This window comes from Ambystoma mexicanum, chromosome 5q, assembly GCF_040938575.1.
Source record: "Ambystoma mexicanum isolate Mex_15411 chromosome 5q, UKY_AmexF1_1, whole genome shotgun sequence".
Lineage (NCBI taxonomy): Eukaryota > Metazoa > Chordata > Amphibia > Caudata > Ambystomatidae > Ambystoma > Ambystoma mexicanum.
This window is the reverse complement of record NC_090933.1, coordinates 966583844-966598783: the sequence shown is the minus strand read 5'-3', so window position 1 is coordinate 966598783 and position 14940 is coordinate 966583844. Positions and strand designations below refer to the sequence as shown.

At 43.8% G+C, this 14940-nt stretch overlaps 1 protein-coding gene across 4 annotated transcripts in view; it reads right to left on the bottom strand.

Annotated features, from left to right (window-relative positions):
- OXR1 (oxidation resistance 1) overlaps window positions 1-14940 on the bottom strand; it is a 3084878-nt gene that overhangs the window by 2019436 nt on the left and 1050502 nt on the right. For all 4 annotated transcript variants that reach the window (XM_069621494.1, XM_069621497.1, XM_069621492.1 and 1 more), the window contains one exon: window positions 4164-4357. In XM_069621494.1, coding sequence (XP_069477595.1) covers window positions 4164-4357 — 194 coding nt within the window. The remainder of the gene's footprint in view (window positions 1-4163; window positions 4358-14940) is intronic.

The window sequence follows — 14940 nt, the reverse complement described above, 5'->3', positions numbered from 1 at the left end:
GGTACAGCAAGAGCTGAGAGGAGTTAACTGCAGGGGGTGTCACAATGGGGGCAGTGTGTTCTACATGTGGTGATACCATTGCAGATTTCGTGCAGGCCTGGTGGGGAGGTTGGGGGATCACTTAATAGTGCATAGAGCATGCATAGCACTTGTCTGGCAGGTGGTGTTATGAGGAGTGTAGGGGGCCTGGCTGATGATATGTGCGGGTGGTAGGAAGCGGATGGCCTTGGGAGTGCAATGTTGGCATGACAGCTCATGCGGACAGAGTCGCGTGATGGAGGCAATGAGGCAATGAGACAATGATGTGTCGACTGTGCTTGCAATTAGAACAGGCTTACCTTGTGGGTCGTAATCACCATGGAGGCTGGCTTTGTAAGACCAGATGTTTGTGCCTTGTAGGAGGGGCAGTTTTCCGTGTGCAACAGTAGAGGGGAGGATTGGGCGCTCCTCTTGGCCTGGACAATGCAGTTGGGAGGCATCTCGGCACTTGACGGGGGAGAAGTAATGGCGGTGGCCATTTTGGAGAGGTGATGGGTCTTAACTTCCAAGTGAGGTAGACCAGCAGGGATACATTTGGCGGCATTACTTCAATCATTTTAGTAAATAAGTTCATCTAGCCCGGAAGCGCTTACCTCCAGAGCTGAGATCAGCATGTTTTGCATCTCGGCAGTCGTCTCGAGGCAATTCAGCGTGGAGCTTGCATCCAGAGGCGGCGATTCGACATCAATGGGCCAGACAGTGGAAGGCCTTGTGAGTGGGCCTTTAGAGGGGGCCGGCTTCACCTGCCAGCTACCCGTGATTGGGTAGTTATATTCAGGTTGCATCCCATTGAGAATGCAGTTGGGAGGCATCTAGGCACACGACGGGGGTGAAGTAATGGCAGTGGCCATTTTGGAGAGGTGCTGGGTCTTAACTTTCAAGTGAAGTAGACCAGCAGGGATACATTTGGCGGCATCACTTGAATCATTTTGGTAAATACATTCATCTAGCCCGGAAGGACTTACCTCCAGAGCTGAGACATTGCATGTATTGCATCTCGGCAGTCGCCTCTAGGCAATTCAGTGCAGAGCCTGCATCCAGAGGCGGCGCTTCGATATGTTCTCAATGGATCATCACATAGATGATTTCCGGACGCATGGCAAGAGCGTGGTCAACAGGGCAGCGAAGGAGGTCCTTCAGTGCATTTCAAGGCACAATGGGAGATGCAGAAATGGATGTTAGACTTACAATGGAAGTGAACTTGCTACATATATCCTATACAGAGGACAATAGATTCTCAGACCAGACGAGAGATGTGCAATCTCTGTGGAAGGACATGGGTCAATGAAGTTTCCTCCACCCCAGTCCAAAAACACAACGAGGCGATGTGGAGGGATATTCCCAAGCCCTTGCATGCATTACAGGGCACACAATCGTAGCTGACATGTACCTGTAACCACATGTGCGAGGTATGGGAAACAAACAAGAAGTAGTAATAGGGGAATCTTGACTGTAATTTGCCATTGTGTAGGATTTGAAGTCAGTGCTGCCTGCAATATTCCATCTCCATAGGGCAATACGACTTTCACCCACAGAGGGTACATCCAAACGTAAACAATGAAAATCATTAGGCCCCATTAGTCTGGGCAATATTGGGTGCATTGATTAAGGAGTCTCTCACAGTCTGATACCTACTGCCGGCCTTTGTGTGTTCTGATAAAGTCAATAAGATTGCATCTGTTTTGATTACTCATGGCAACCTCACATACATGCTATGCATTATCTACGTCCTGAATCAGGTGGTAAGCTACTGCCTGGGTGTATGTAGGAAAATAAATGCAGCACCGTCGCTGCTATCACAACATGTGAGTGTGGGTGAATCAGATGATGAGTGTGTTTGTGTCTTTTGTACACAGATTACTTGTCCAGCTGCAGCGTGCCATTGCTGTTTCCCACTCTTCTCAAATACTAATGGCCAATTACTGTTTTTAGAATGGCACCCAGCTTGTCCATTGTTGGCACAGACCCTTACCACTATTACTGTGTGTGCTGTGACTGCTCGCGCTCCTTCTGCCACTATCCCCACATGAAACAACTTCCATGGTCCCAAAGTTGCTGTCGCTGCCGTGCGTGTACTGGCAAATAGTGGTGGATGTGCTTGGCATGACAGGAGTTACGGTAGTGGTGACACTCTGAGCAGCATCCAGACTGGACTGCTCATAAAGTGAACAATGTGCTCAGGGCAGCAGCAGATTTGACACTCTCAGAGCATTCATCAACCAGTCTTCCACCCTGGCCACTACCAGATCACGTGCCTCTCCTGATGACTGTGCTTGGCATATTGAGCACTGATGACCGGATCCCCCACTCTCGCCCCCAACCTGACCCACGTCTACCTTCATACAAGCACTGTGTTGCTGACACTTATTCACTTGCTGAAGTGGGCAATCAAAAATAGGGTAACAGTAGCAAAGAGGTTACTGTGCCAGCCTTAGTACGCACTAAGCCTAAACAGCAAGGAATCCGCACAACACTTCTCCAGGGTGTATGCACGTTCTAGTAGCGTGTAATTGTGTAGGATAATCTTGCTGACAAGTGCTCATGCGTAGTAGAAGCAGAACATGTGAGGTGTGGGATCACATGGACCAAAACACAAAAGATTCAGACCCTCAGCCTCTGTGACCCTACTGTCCATCTACTGGCCTCTGCCATTGAATGCTATCTCAATAGAATTCAGAGTATGGTATGATATGGCATTTATAACAAGCCTATACACAAGTAACTTCTTAAAATGTAGCACACAAAGGCAAAGTTCTTACAGAATCACATTAAGGATTTAGAAAACACAACTTCATACATTTCAAAATGAGTAAAGACGCAAATTTAATTTTAAAAGAAACACCCAGAGTCTAAAAGGGAGTAGGTGAGAGGAATCATGGAACAGTATCAGTATCCCACATTAGTAGAGGGTAAAGTGCATTATATGTTGGTTTAAATAAGTCATGAGGGGAATACGCAGGGTCATGGTCAGGTGAACCACTATTTTTTAGAAAAAGAAAATCACATGATCATTTATTTTCCAAACCATTCTATTTCAAGTGTTCTATTTTCAAGTGATTACAGTGCAAAAGATAGCAATTCGATCATTTGACTTTTCAGTCAATATTCATACATTCTATGATTTTCATATGGTTCCGAAGTCATCCATATTTCTACAGTAGTTTCTAAATGGCATGCCGGTGGGTGTCATGCATTTAAACAGTACTCCATTCCTGGCCATGGACTAAAAATACAAAATAAATATAAAATAAAGCCTTCCTCTCTTGTGGACGGGAGAATTGCCCTTGCCCTGAGTAGACACAATAGCATGAATGCTAACACAACATTAATGTGTTCTCAGTAATAGCTGTGGTCAACATTAATAGCTGTGGTCAACAAGAAAGACCACACAAGTCGAAAAGCATCAATCAAGATGATGACCAATTAACTGAACAAAGCAATCAGGTGATAAACCTCTGACGTGGCTGATAGAATGACAAGATTTGCTGTACAAAGCAAAAGCCTTGGCCAAGTAGTCAACATTGCTAAACCAAATACGCAAGAGTTTCAGTTTCCAAATAGTCCAATTTAAGGCAATATGATATATCCCACACGAGAAAATCAACCACTAAAAAGTAAGCCAGGTAATGCGTAACAATGCTTTCAAAGGACGGCGAGCTCCGATTCCACCAGCATTTCATGTAATGTGCAATTTGTTTAGTTTTTCTCATGACAAAGAGAGGCTGGTTTGGCATGTTTGAAAGAAAGGCCCCTTCTATATAGATTGTAACAATTGTTGAGCTTATGTCTCTTGTCTTGGTCCTGCTATTTTGTGTAACACTCACTGCTTATACCTGGTATTTGAATCAGTTTTTAAGAGTAGCACAATAGTACGGATTTAGGCGGCAATCATCAAATTATAAATATCACACTTTACACACATCACTGTGAGACAAAAACAAGAAATATAATGTTTGGTTTATAAAAGGGCGATGAAACATCGTTTAATCCAATTTTTCAATGTTCTCAATGTATCGGTTTAAAAAATGTTGTGTTACAATTTGGAAGAACTGGCATGTAAAATTGATGGCATAAAGTATTTGATGTTCTGAACAGATAAAGGCTTGTCTGAAAATGTAGCTCACCGATTGTGTAGTATCTTTTGAGCTCCCACCGCCGTGGATTACGTCGTTGTGCATTTGTAGTGTTATTCTGCTCTTCCTCAGAAGCAGTTGCCTTGAGTACCGGTGCTACCTTACTTGCTTGTGGTACTTGAGGCTCTGCCAGAGGGTTGTATCCCGGCGCAGTGATGTCCACAGACTGGGACTTTTTCTTCAACCTACAAGTGAAAGAAACAAAGTGCCAGTAAATATTTAAGTTAGATTTCCACACCTAAAACATAGGCTGATGCAGTGTTTGCACCCATAAATGTCATGCAGCATTTTTTGTATTGTCACACTCCTTCACTGCCTTGATAGCAGCAAACGTCCCACCTGAGCTGCCTCCTATTATTGTTTCTTTTAATCCTACTTCCGGGAATCAAAAACAATGCCACTGAGCAGGGGTTTGAATGAGATCGAACCCACCCCCCACTTGGCCTAGAAGGCACACTCCGCTGCACGTACCATCTTCAGCACCATGTAGTTCCACCTGGCTTATGATATGATTGGTTATTTATAACGCGCTTAATAGCCAGAGGTTTCTAAGCGCGGAACCAGGGATCGAACCTGTGGTGCTCCGTGTCATCTTGCTTCCAAGGCCAGCGCATTGCCCCTGAGCTATCCTCCCGGGACTAGCCCTGCTTACACTGCATAGTTATCCAGGTAATGCACCCAGTGCACATTTTTGCTCAGGAAACCACCTACTCAGTTCTGTTGTCCCTACGTGAGGTATCAGTGTGTCTCTTCTCTCAACCTGCCCTCTTACCATAGTTGCCATCATTACGAGTTTGGCTTCAATTCTGTTGGGATTACATCTCCAAGTCATTCAGTGTTTCCACCATCCAGTCCTGCAGACTTATAACGGGATCACGAGTGGGGTAATAGTAGCGTTTGACCCCATTTTTGAAGTCTAATGACTCTATGGGGTTTCTTCAGATCTGCCATGGTAAATAACTGCCACTTTACCATCCTTTTCACCCACACTGCCGAAGTTGCAATGTGGCCAAATTACTTGTATTTCTACCAATACAATGCACCCAATAGCAGGGGATGATGTATTCTGTCGTTATTACTGTAAAGTGTTTCTGGTAGAATCTTAACTGTCTCCAATGAATGCAAAATATAAATACAAAAAGGTATGGTAGCACATGGGGCATGAGGCAGCAGTCCATCTGTTCTCTTCCACTCACCCATACTTCAGTCTATATATCCCTCGCTGGGCGCCCTACTGAAACCCGCTGGTTCTTCAACACAGCGTACCTACCCCAAATTTCGTTCTCTACAGCTCGTCTCTTTACCTAGATGACAAGATACACTCTGTTCCATTGCTTAGAATCAACCTAGCCAACAGAAAACAACATTCATTCATACCTGAGCAGTTCTTCCCTGGCTGTGCCACTAGATGTTGGAACTTCCCTGCAATCAATCTTCATCCATAACCTGACCAGACACATTTCAGAAAGGATCGCACAACTCTGTATGTGAGAAGGGATCACACCCAAGAAGACTAACCAGTTTGTTTTCCTGTTATTCCACCATCCTCTTTTTTATACTGAAGAAGCAATACACCATGGTACAGAGAGTACAGAACAAGTGGCCTAAGCCCGCTCACCTGTCAATCACTGTTAAACTGTTGTTGCCTTCATGTTTTGATACCCTTTTCCCTACTTAAACAGCCTTCCAGCCTCTTTTCCTTTGCAGCTGGTGAGCAGGTGCAATTCGATCTAGGTCACATGGCCTAAGCCCCACCCACCTTCTTAGCCCTGCCTCTTCCGTGATGCTCTTAACACTTAGTTTCTCACCCGGGTGTCCGAAGTGAATGGTAGACGATGAAAAGGGCAATTACTGTTCCCGTGGTGGATGGCAGATTAAACAACTCTGCTGTAGAGAGGCATTTTACAGGAAATCTGTCTATGATAACGACCGAAAACAACAGCGAAAGCACACAAACAAAGAAAAATAACGTGCGCAAAGTCGCCTGCGAAGAAAGGACAATTAGACCCGTTAAGTGACACTAATATTCGCACCTCAGAGAGCAGTAAAAACAGTCGATCGCACGCCTCAAGAGAAGAATTTACACAAAATAACAGGTTTGATCTGGCATGTCGTGAGGCCAGACTAACAGAACGTCTGAAAGCAGATTTTGAAAAAATGAAGGACAAATTGACTGAGAGTTTCTCAAAACCAACACAAATAAATGACAGACGCTTAAGCGTAAACACTGTTTCAGATCAACATCAGACATATGGAGCAGGAAAAACCTTGCAAACAAAACAAGCACCCCAGCACAAGGTCCATCTGATGATCTTTTAACAAGCTCAGGGTCAGTGCTGGTTCCTCAACTGGCACACGGATTACAAGAAATCCTACAAAAAGACCAATTTAGCTTGCCTGCACAACGCACCGCGGAAAACCGCTTACATGGGAAGCGTGTGTCCAATTGCTCTACTCCGAAGTCGCTGAGTGCACCCAATGATGTGGATCAGTTGTCGCCGGGCATTGTGGGACTTCCAGTCCGAGGTGGCTGTGAGCATACAATCGGGAATAAAGACAATCAATGAAGCCTAGCTGAACAAGAGACAATTCCCAAATCAAATTTGTCGGTGCCGGCGGCAATACAGATTCACAACAATGTGCTGGCCGCAACTTCACTGGCATTAATTCCTTTCACAGAACTTTATGAAACTCTGAAAGAAGCAATTCATAATAATGGCGCAATATCAGGTCAAATAAGAAAATTAAGCTGAAAAGTCTCCATCTTGGCACAACAGGCTGAGCGATTAAGCCATGAAAGATAACAATGAAAAAACTACGTTAATGGAGGCGGTTCTAAGATACATGAAACAAATGACCTCAAATGCAAATAATACACCCATTATGGATTCAAGACAGGTGGAATGAATGTCGGAACGTATTCTTGCAACAAAGGCGAGGTGCCTCGCACGACTCAAGCGACTAGTGTGCAAGCAACCGCTGAACAACTCGTAGGAAATCCACGGGGAACCAAGAGTCCTATTCCCGGTGAGTTCGCTGATGGGCGTCCCGGCCCAGTGTGTACTAAGCAACTTGAACAGATTGTGAGCAGAAAAGTAACTGGCCCTGGCACAGCCATTTCAAATGAGTGTGTAAACATAGCTCACACAATTCCTGACGTTCTCATTGAAAAAACAAATATGGAGAGCTCAGATACAGAACTCATCCAAAAGTCACCCGAAATTCCTCACTGTTCAAACTCAAAAATGTCCTTTGGGATCTTCAGTGGTGCAGCGAAAAATCTTAAAATTGCACCAATTATGTCGAAAATTCAAGAGGTGGGGTCTCGCCGACTAAGAAATGGGAAATAAAAAACATGTTCCCACACCAAACAGACCAGCAATTCAAGAAAATGTATTAGGAACCTATCTCCACCTTGCAAACCAACCTTATTCCCGTGGGATGAATCAGACCTGCCTATTAATTCTGCTAAAACGGATGGCATTAAAGCAAATGTGGCAACTACAAAGTCATCCTGATGAACCCTAAAAAACGAATGAGAATAGATTCTGATGCCAACTCAATTCATTCAGTTGCTTCGTCTGTGGCCCTATGTAATCTGTTGATGTATTCTGAAGACGTGGATGAGGGCAGCGTTTCGGTCTGCCAAGAGGCGAGATCCATCCGTCACCCAGATATTGAGAGACAGAGTACGATTGCTGCAAGGTCAACCACCAAACCAATGAATCCTAAAATTCAATAATGAGACTTGAGTGAAGGGTCTCTACCACTTGCAGCTATACAAGGAAGAGCTGCAGAAAGATTAGCAAACTTGGAACCTGTTATTAAAAAGAAGACGCAGGCAAACTTGAACCCGAAACAAACATCAGCACAAAGACAGAAAAAAACACTCCAATCGGAGCAACACAAGTTGGTTGACTCAAAGCCAATGTTATGGAAGATTCGAATTGAGAATGTATTTGAGAATGAAAACGATGTCAACTTGAATAGAGGAAATGTTATCCGGCTTTTGCACACTGTTCCTGTTCTAAGGACCGTGACTACCCAAGATATTTGCATAGTCGAATACATCTCAGAAGAACGAGCTGACAGAGTCTTTCTGCACATAAAATCTCAGGCATGGCTGCAAAAGAAGGATTACTGTTTCTGTGATTTGAGATCTCTGAAGATGATCATAAAGTACTGGCAAACGATTCTAGTACTAACCATAAGTGTATTACTGAGGTAACCAATGAACAGCGACGAGATGAGTTAAGGAAACACTTTAATACTGTGCCAACTGTTCAGCTATCGTCTGGCAACAGCAATATTGGGGTGAGGAAGCATTAGCTAGACAGGAAGTTCCTTGTACGCTGATATCCTGGAATACGCAAGGATTTCGACACCTATATTATGATTTCCCAGCAGACTTGACTGACAACTTTGCCATATGCCTCCAAGAAACATGGCTGCGAATTCCACCAGTGAAAGATGGCTACTTAACATTGCTAAATCCAGCAGAGAAAAATTCACAAGGTCGTCCCTTTTCCGGGTTAATAACAATGGTGAAAATTGGTACAAATTGGGAAGTGATCGAAATAGTAAATCCTAACAGCTATGTTCAAAGTACTCTGATTCAACACTCCATCGGATAGACCCAGAAATTACAACAGTTGTTTCTAATTAATGTATATTGGAACCCAGCTAAGATTATCTCCGAAAATTTCATATCCTCAGTAACGTCGATAATTGATAAAAACCAAATGAGCCATCACGATTTATTGATTATCTTGTGTGGGGATATGAATATTGCATGGTTCGATTCTAAAAAAGATCCAAGGACAGCAATAAGGAATCACAAAGAGTTAAATCCAGAAGATCTAGATGGGACTCTGAAATGGATGCATGAGATTGTGATATGCTCAATGGGCATGTTACTGGAGATATACCCCCCAATTACACCTGGAATAACATGGGCTATGTTTGACAAGACCTTGGACTATATTTGGACTTCAAAAAATCTGTGGAACAAAATTGAGAAACTGAGAATGATTCCGACTGTGAACACCGACCATGATGTTCTGGTAATGTCCTAGTTGTTACATCGAAAACTGGAAGTTTCGATCTTGAGCCAAGAAATGGAAGCAAATTATGGGCGAAACAGGCTTAGATTAAAAGAACAAATAATTCAACTGACTGAAGCCTTCCAAAACTAGACAAAACAGCTTGAGACTCGACAAACTATGTAGCGTTATTACCCTACCAAAGTCTGGGGTCTTCACTAAAGACACAAAGCACAATAATACACAATCACGAATGGAGTGCGAGTGTAAACAATGAAAAGAAACAAGTTAACAAGGAAATACGTGAATTAAAAATCAAATGGGGTGCATGTGCTCTTGGTCCAATTACACAACGGAAGCAAAAATACCGGAATTGGGTAAAAGCTTTCTCTTACTTGCGAGATCAAGAACATGGTGAGGCGATGCCGTCCCTAATAAAAATGAATAATTCAAGAGAGATATGGCGTATCCTAAACATGGGGTTTGGAAACCAAAGTGACATGATGGCAAATGGGGTTGCGGAGGTTGATTGGATAAAACACTTCAAGGAGGTGTTTTCCACGATAACACCCACAACCTTAACTACAACAGTGGGGCTGCTACAAGCTGGGAAATACGGGAGACCGTAGAAGATATAAGTCATGTGAATGCAAAGTTAAAAAACTCGACAGCTGCCGGCCACACAGAATAACGAATGTGATGCTGAAAGCACACAAACAAGAGTGGTCCACATTTATTGCAAAGTTATTTCCTAGAATTGCTGACCAAGGGTCAATACCACCATCATGGACTGCGGCTATAATTGTCCCGGTTTTTAAGAAGGGCAATCAGGCTGATCCGGCCAACTATCACCCGATTGCCCTCCTCGATACAATTGGCAAGATATTTGCCACTTTTTTTCAGCAAAAACTAATGGCGTGGGCAAACAAAAACAGAATCTTAGGCTGGCCTCAGACAGGCTTCACAAAGGGAGTCGGGACGGAGATCAACTTGACGCTGGTAAACCTGTTGAAATTGGAAGCTTTGGAAAAGAGGTCAAATCTTTTTTTGGCTTTTATCGATATGCACCAAGCTTTGGATACAATAAACCGTGAAATATTATGGCAGAAATTAGAAAACTGGGCCTGCCCAGAAAATCTACTTCAGCCGATAAAAGCACTTCACTCAAAGACATCAATCCGAATTAGGATAAATGAAAAGGGGGACTTATCGGAGGCAATTGACACGCATAAAGGGGTGAAACAGGGATGCCCCCGCGTCGCCTCCACTAACGTGAAGTGCTTTCCTCCAAAAATCAATGGACACCACATTAGCTGTGCAACATATGCTGATGATTTAGTCTTAATCGACTCTACGCAAATAGGACTACAACGACTTATCCTAAAACTGCAAACCTATATGGATGAGAACAAATTAAGAATAAATGTCAAAAAAACAAAAATTATGAAGATCGCCCCATCAAAAGGAAAAAAAAAACCTTCAGCTGGATGATTGACAACTAAGTGAATGAGGAAATTGTTGAAATTCGATACTTACGGGTAACAAATCGATACAGGAATGGAGCAGGGTTCAAGACCCATCCCGGCGTATGAGAACAGTTGCATTAAAAGGCACCAGAATCCATACTTTATATGGAAAATTCACCCTAAATCCGGTACGCACTTTTTATCTACAAAACGTAATTCCTGCTATCACATTTGGGGCAGAAGCAGGATGGAACATATACCATAGAATTTGGTCTTAGCTAGAAGGTACCTTTTGGAAACGAGTACTGAGGCTGCCAAAATATATATCAATGATCATCAACAGACACAAACTAGCACTTGATGAGCTTTATGGAACAGTTATGTGGAAATCAATGGCGCTATTAAGGAAGATGACCATGTCAAACCCTGAACCAGCATATAAAATATTAGCGACAAATGACATCTGTCCATATGCTGGAATACTAATGTCATGGAATCAAAGGCTGAAGGCGATCTTGCAAGCAGCTGACATATCGATGGACACCCTGTTGGCCTAGCCCCAAATTGCAAAAAGAAAGTTGAAGCAGTGGTCTTGGATTCAAAATCTGTCCATGTACGAACGAATATCTACAGCTCCAGATCTAGGCCCAACAATGAACAAATTGGAAAAAATGCCAATTTACCTACAACAATTTCTGTTGCGATATCACTACAAGGGGTTCCTTCCACTGCGTGAAAATGCATATAAAGTAAAGGAAATGCTGGTGATGAGACACGATCAGGACACAAAGGACGATGCCTGCAGATACTGTTTGGATAAAACTGAATCTATGAAACATCTAATAACAGAATGTCCATTACTTAAGGACCAAAGGACCCTTCATTTTGGCAAATTTGCACCAATGGACGACAATACGGATGAATGGTGGTTGCGTATTTTGAACGGGAGCTCGGTGCATTTAACCTGCTCAGTCATAAATTTTCTTGACAAAATTATGAACTAAAATCGGAAAGAAATCGCTTAAACAAGGCTGAATCTATCTGCGAATCCAATCAGCATGACTGACTGATAATGATTATTATTGTGACCAAATGTGAAGAATGAGAGTAATTGGTGTGGTTCGCTGTAATAAAAGTTTGTAATAAACTATATGTTACAATAAAAAAAATAGGTAACGTCAGATCTCAGAGGAAGTGGAAGCATGTACCTTGCTTGACCACAGCCCCTCCAACCAAGATACCTGAGATCCAACCTGCTCTTGTGACAGAGGTGGTGAGGAACCATGGAGGCCCCTCTAGATCTAAGGGATCCCTTTCCAAGGACCCCTGGAAAAAGCCTACCATAGGTTCAGAGGTTGTTACAACTTCTGAAGGACTGTTAGAACAGATTCCCTATACAGTTCAAAAGAGAGATGTACCACAACAGGTTTGTAGGTCATATAGTCTACAAATGAAAAACATTGGAAAGAAAATTCCTAGCAAGGGTTACAAAAGGTTGCTGGTGTACTCAGCAGGCCATTTAACCAACTTGCAACAGGCGATCCATCCTGGTGGGGAGTAGATCCTCCTGTCCCTTAGTCTTGAGGGTGGGGGGTTGGGAGAATTCTCCAGAATGTCTAGAATGCCTACTCCACAGGCATCATCTTTGTACTGTGTGTTACACAGCACCTTCAGTGCAGTGACACAGGGTTGTCTTTTAGACTTCCTAACTCCGACTCCATTTTCTGGGATTGACTACTGTCTCCCATAACATATAAAGTTGCCATTCATTTTATTAGCCTCTGTAAAACCAAAGAGCCAGTACACGCTATCTTACAGGGAGAACCCTTTTTGTCTGTTTCTCTTGGAGCGTTGTTTCGCTCCCTGTTCATCAAGACTTGGCTGGTGGCAGTGGTAACTACCCTATTTTTCCTACTGCGGTTATCTTAAATAACCTTGGTATTGTTTTAGGCTATCTTGGTAGCCTCGAACTTAAACCCGCTAGACCATATATGTTTTATTTCCGTTTCCGGCTGGGTTTATTCACCATTTCTTTTTGAAAATGTCTTTCTCGTGTTACTCTGCATGCCAAACCAGGTTTGGTTCCTTTGTTCACCATCTTTTCGCGGGCTTCTACGCAGAAGCCCTCCTTAGGCGCCTGTATGTCTGGGGGGGACAGGATGTGAGGGAGCGGTTTAGGACTCCCTGCACAGGGTCTCCTTGGAGACCCATGTCGCACTCTGAACTGATTGGCTGTGGTAACTGTCCTGGCGGAACAGCCACCCTGCTGTGTGATTGAGAGCCAGACAGTGTGAATGGGGGAAAACTGCATAAAAAGCAGGTCTCTGGGTCTGGAAAGGCAGAGTCGCCACTGGAATGAAAGAACCAACGAGGAGCTTATGGAAGAGGACCCCTACCACAACTGAACTGCCCAGTGAAGCCCTGCTGCAGGTCCGAATCCATGAACTCCAACGACAGAGAAGATCCTCCAGGAATCTTCTTCCCCTGAGCTGGTGGGACTAACCAGTTTGCCCAAACTGCAATCCAGGACTCCCTCCTCTGGTTGAATTCGCTGTACAGAGCTACAGTGGGCCGGATAGCCAGCAAGGTCAGACCCTACTTGGGTTTTAAGGAGCGCACCTTTTGAAAGTGTGTGAAATCTTTTTCCAATCCGAGGGCTTGACCTTCTCTACTCTTTAAGCTAACTTTTCTGCTGACCAACTTCATCTGGAACTCTTGGCAAAGACTTAACTGTGAACTACCCTAAGCTGTGTGATCTTGAGCAAAAGACTTTTGTCCTAATGACTTTGGCCCTAAGCCTTTTTGATCTGATTCCATCACTGTAGTTCCTCTTTCTAGATTGCCCTGCTTACTTACCTGTTGGTGCTGTTAAAGTTCTGCCTAACTTTGTCTTTCTCTCCCTTTTAAATTTCTGCAGTGCCATTTTGCTCCTACTTCATTTGTGAGCTTAACTTGTCTGGAACTTATTGGGAGTGGTGTGGTGTATTAAGAGTGTGATTTTTAAACTGCTTTACTTCAATGAAATATTATACAACTGATGTGTAAATAAATGTACATTCTTTTACTCAGAAACCTTGAGTCAGTGTTTGTTTGAATCATAGTAATTGCTGTCCTTTGTGTCCTTTGTGTAACAGCTGATACTGCTCACTTGAGATAAGTCTGGCTGCTCAGCCATTGCTACCACGTTTACTTTGTAGTACAGGCTTGTACCAAAGGTGAATTTGTACTGTCACTTGTAGTCTTAATAGTGTGTGGTGTTCCCAAAGGGTACTACATATAATTCTGCCTAACACTGGTCACCACCAAGTCCCTCACGTATGTCCACAACATTTTCCTAGGAGACTTCAACCTCCCAGGCAACAAGGCAATAAGACAAATGAAGCAAGCTCTCCTCAGCCTTCTCTACACCCTAAGCCTCACACAGCACACGAAAGACCCAACACACGAGAAAGGTAACATCCTCGACCTAACCATCACCACAATGCCTTCCCTCCACTACAGCTCTCCTCTCCCGCTTCACTGGTCTGACCACCTGGCCAAGCCTTTCAACATCCTGCACACCACCACAGGTAAGCACTCTGAGCAGAAACCCATCAGACAAACCTTCATGCCCTCGCCAACCTCCACCTCACATGGACCAAACATCCCCAACTGAACTGTAACTCTCAACTGGAAGCACTCAATGCCGCGGTCTCAGACTCCATCAATCAACATGTTACTCTGAAGCAAGGCAACTGAAAACCGAAACCATCAGCACCCTGGTACAAGCAAGAACTTGACCTCAGCAAAAGAATCATCAGGAAACAAGAGAAAACCTGGTACCGCTTCAGGGCTGCATCCAGCCATGCACTCCTAAAGGAACTCCGAGCAAACTGCCGACAACTTATCAACACAGCCAAGGCTTCCTACTATCAGAACACCATAGCAGAAGCCCAGAACGAACGCAGAGGCCTCTTCAAAGCGGTGAAGCACTGCATCAACCGACTACCTGACCCTCCCTTACCACACTCCATTGAAAATCCACCACCATTAACGTCTTCTTCATTGACACAATCAGCTGAATTCACTAGCACATAGCCACCAGCTCTGCCTGCACAGTCCCACCTCACGTTCTGCCTTGCATAATCTCCACACCCTGGACAACATTTGAGAAACTCAACAGAAGACCTGGTAGAAACCCTGGCCACCTTGAAAGCCACATCATATACAGATGACATCCGCTTAGCATCCATCCTCAAGACCCAACCCACAGAAGCTCTC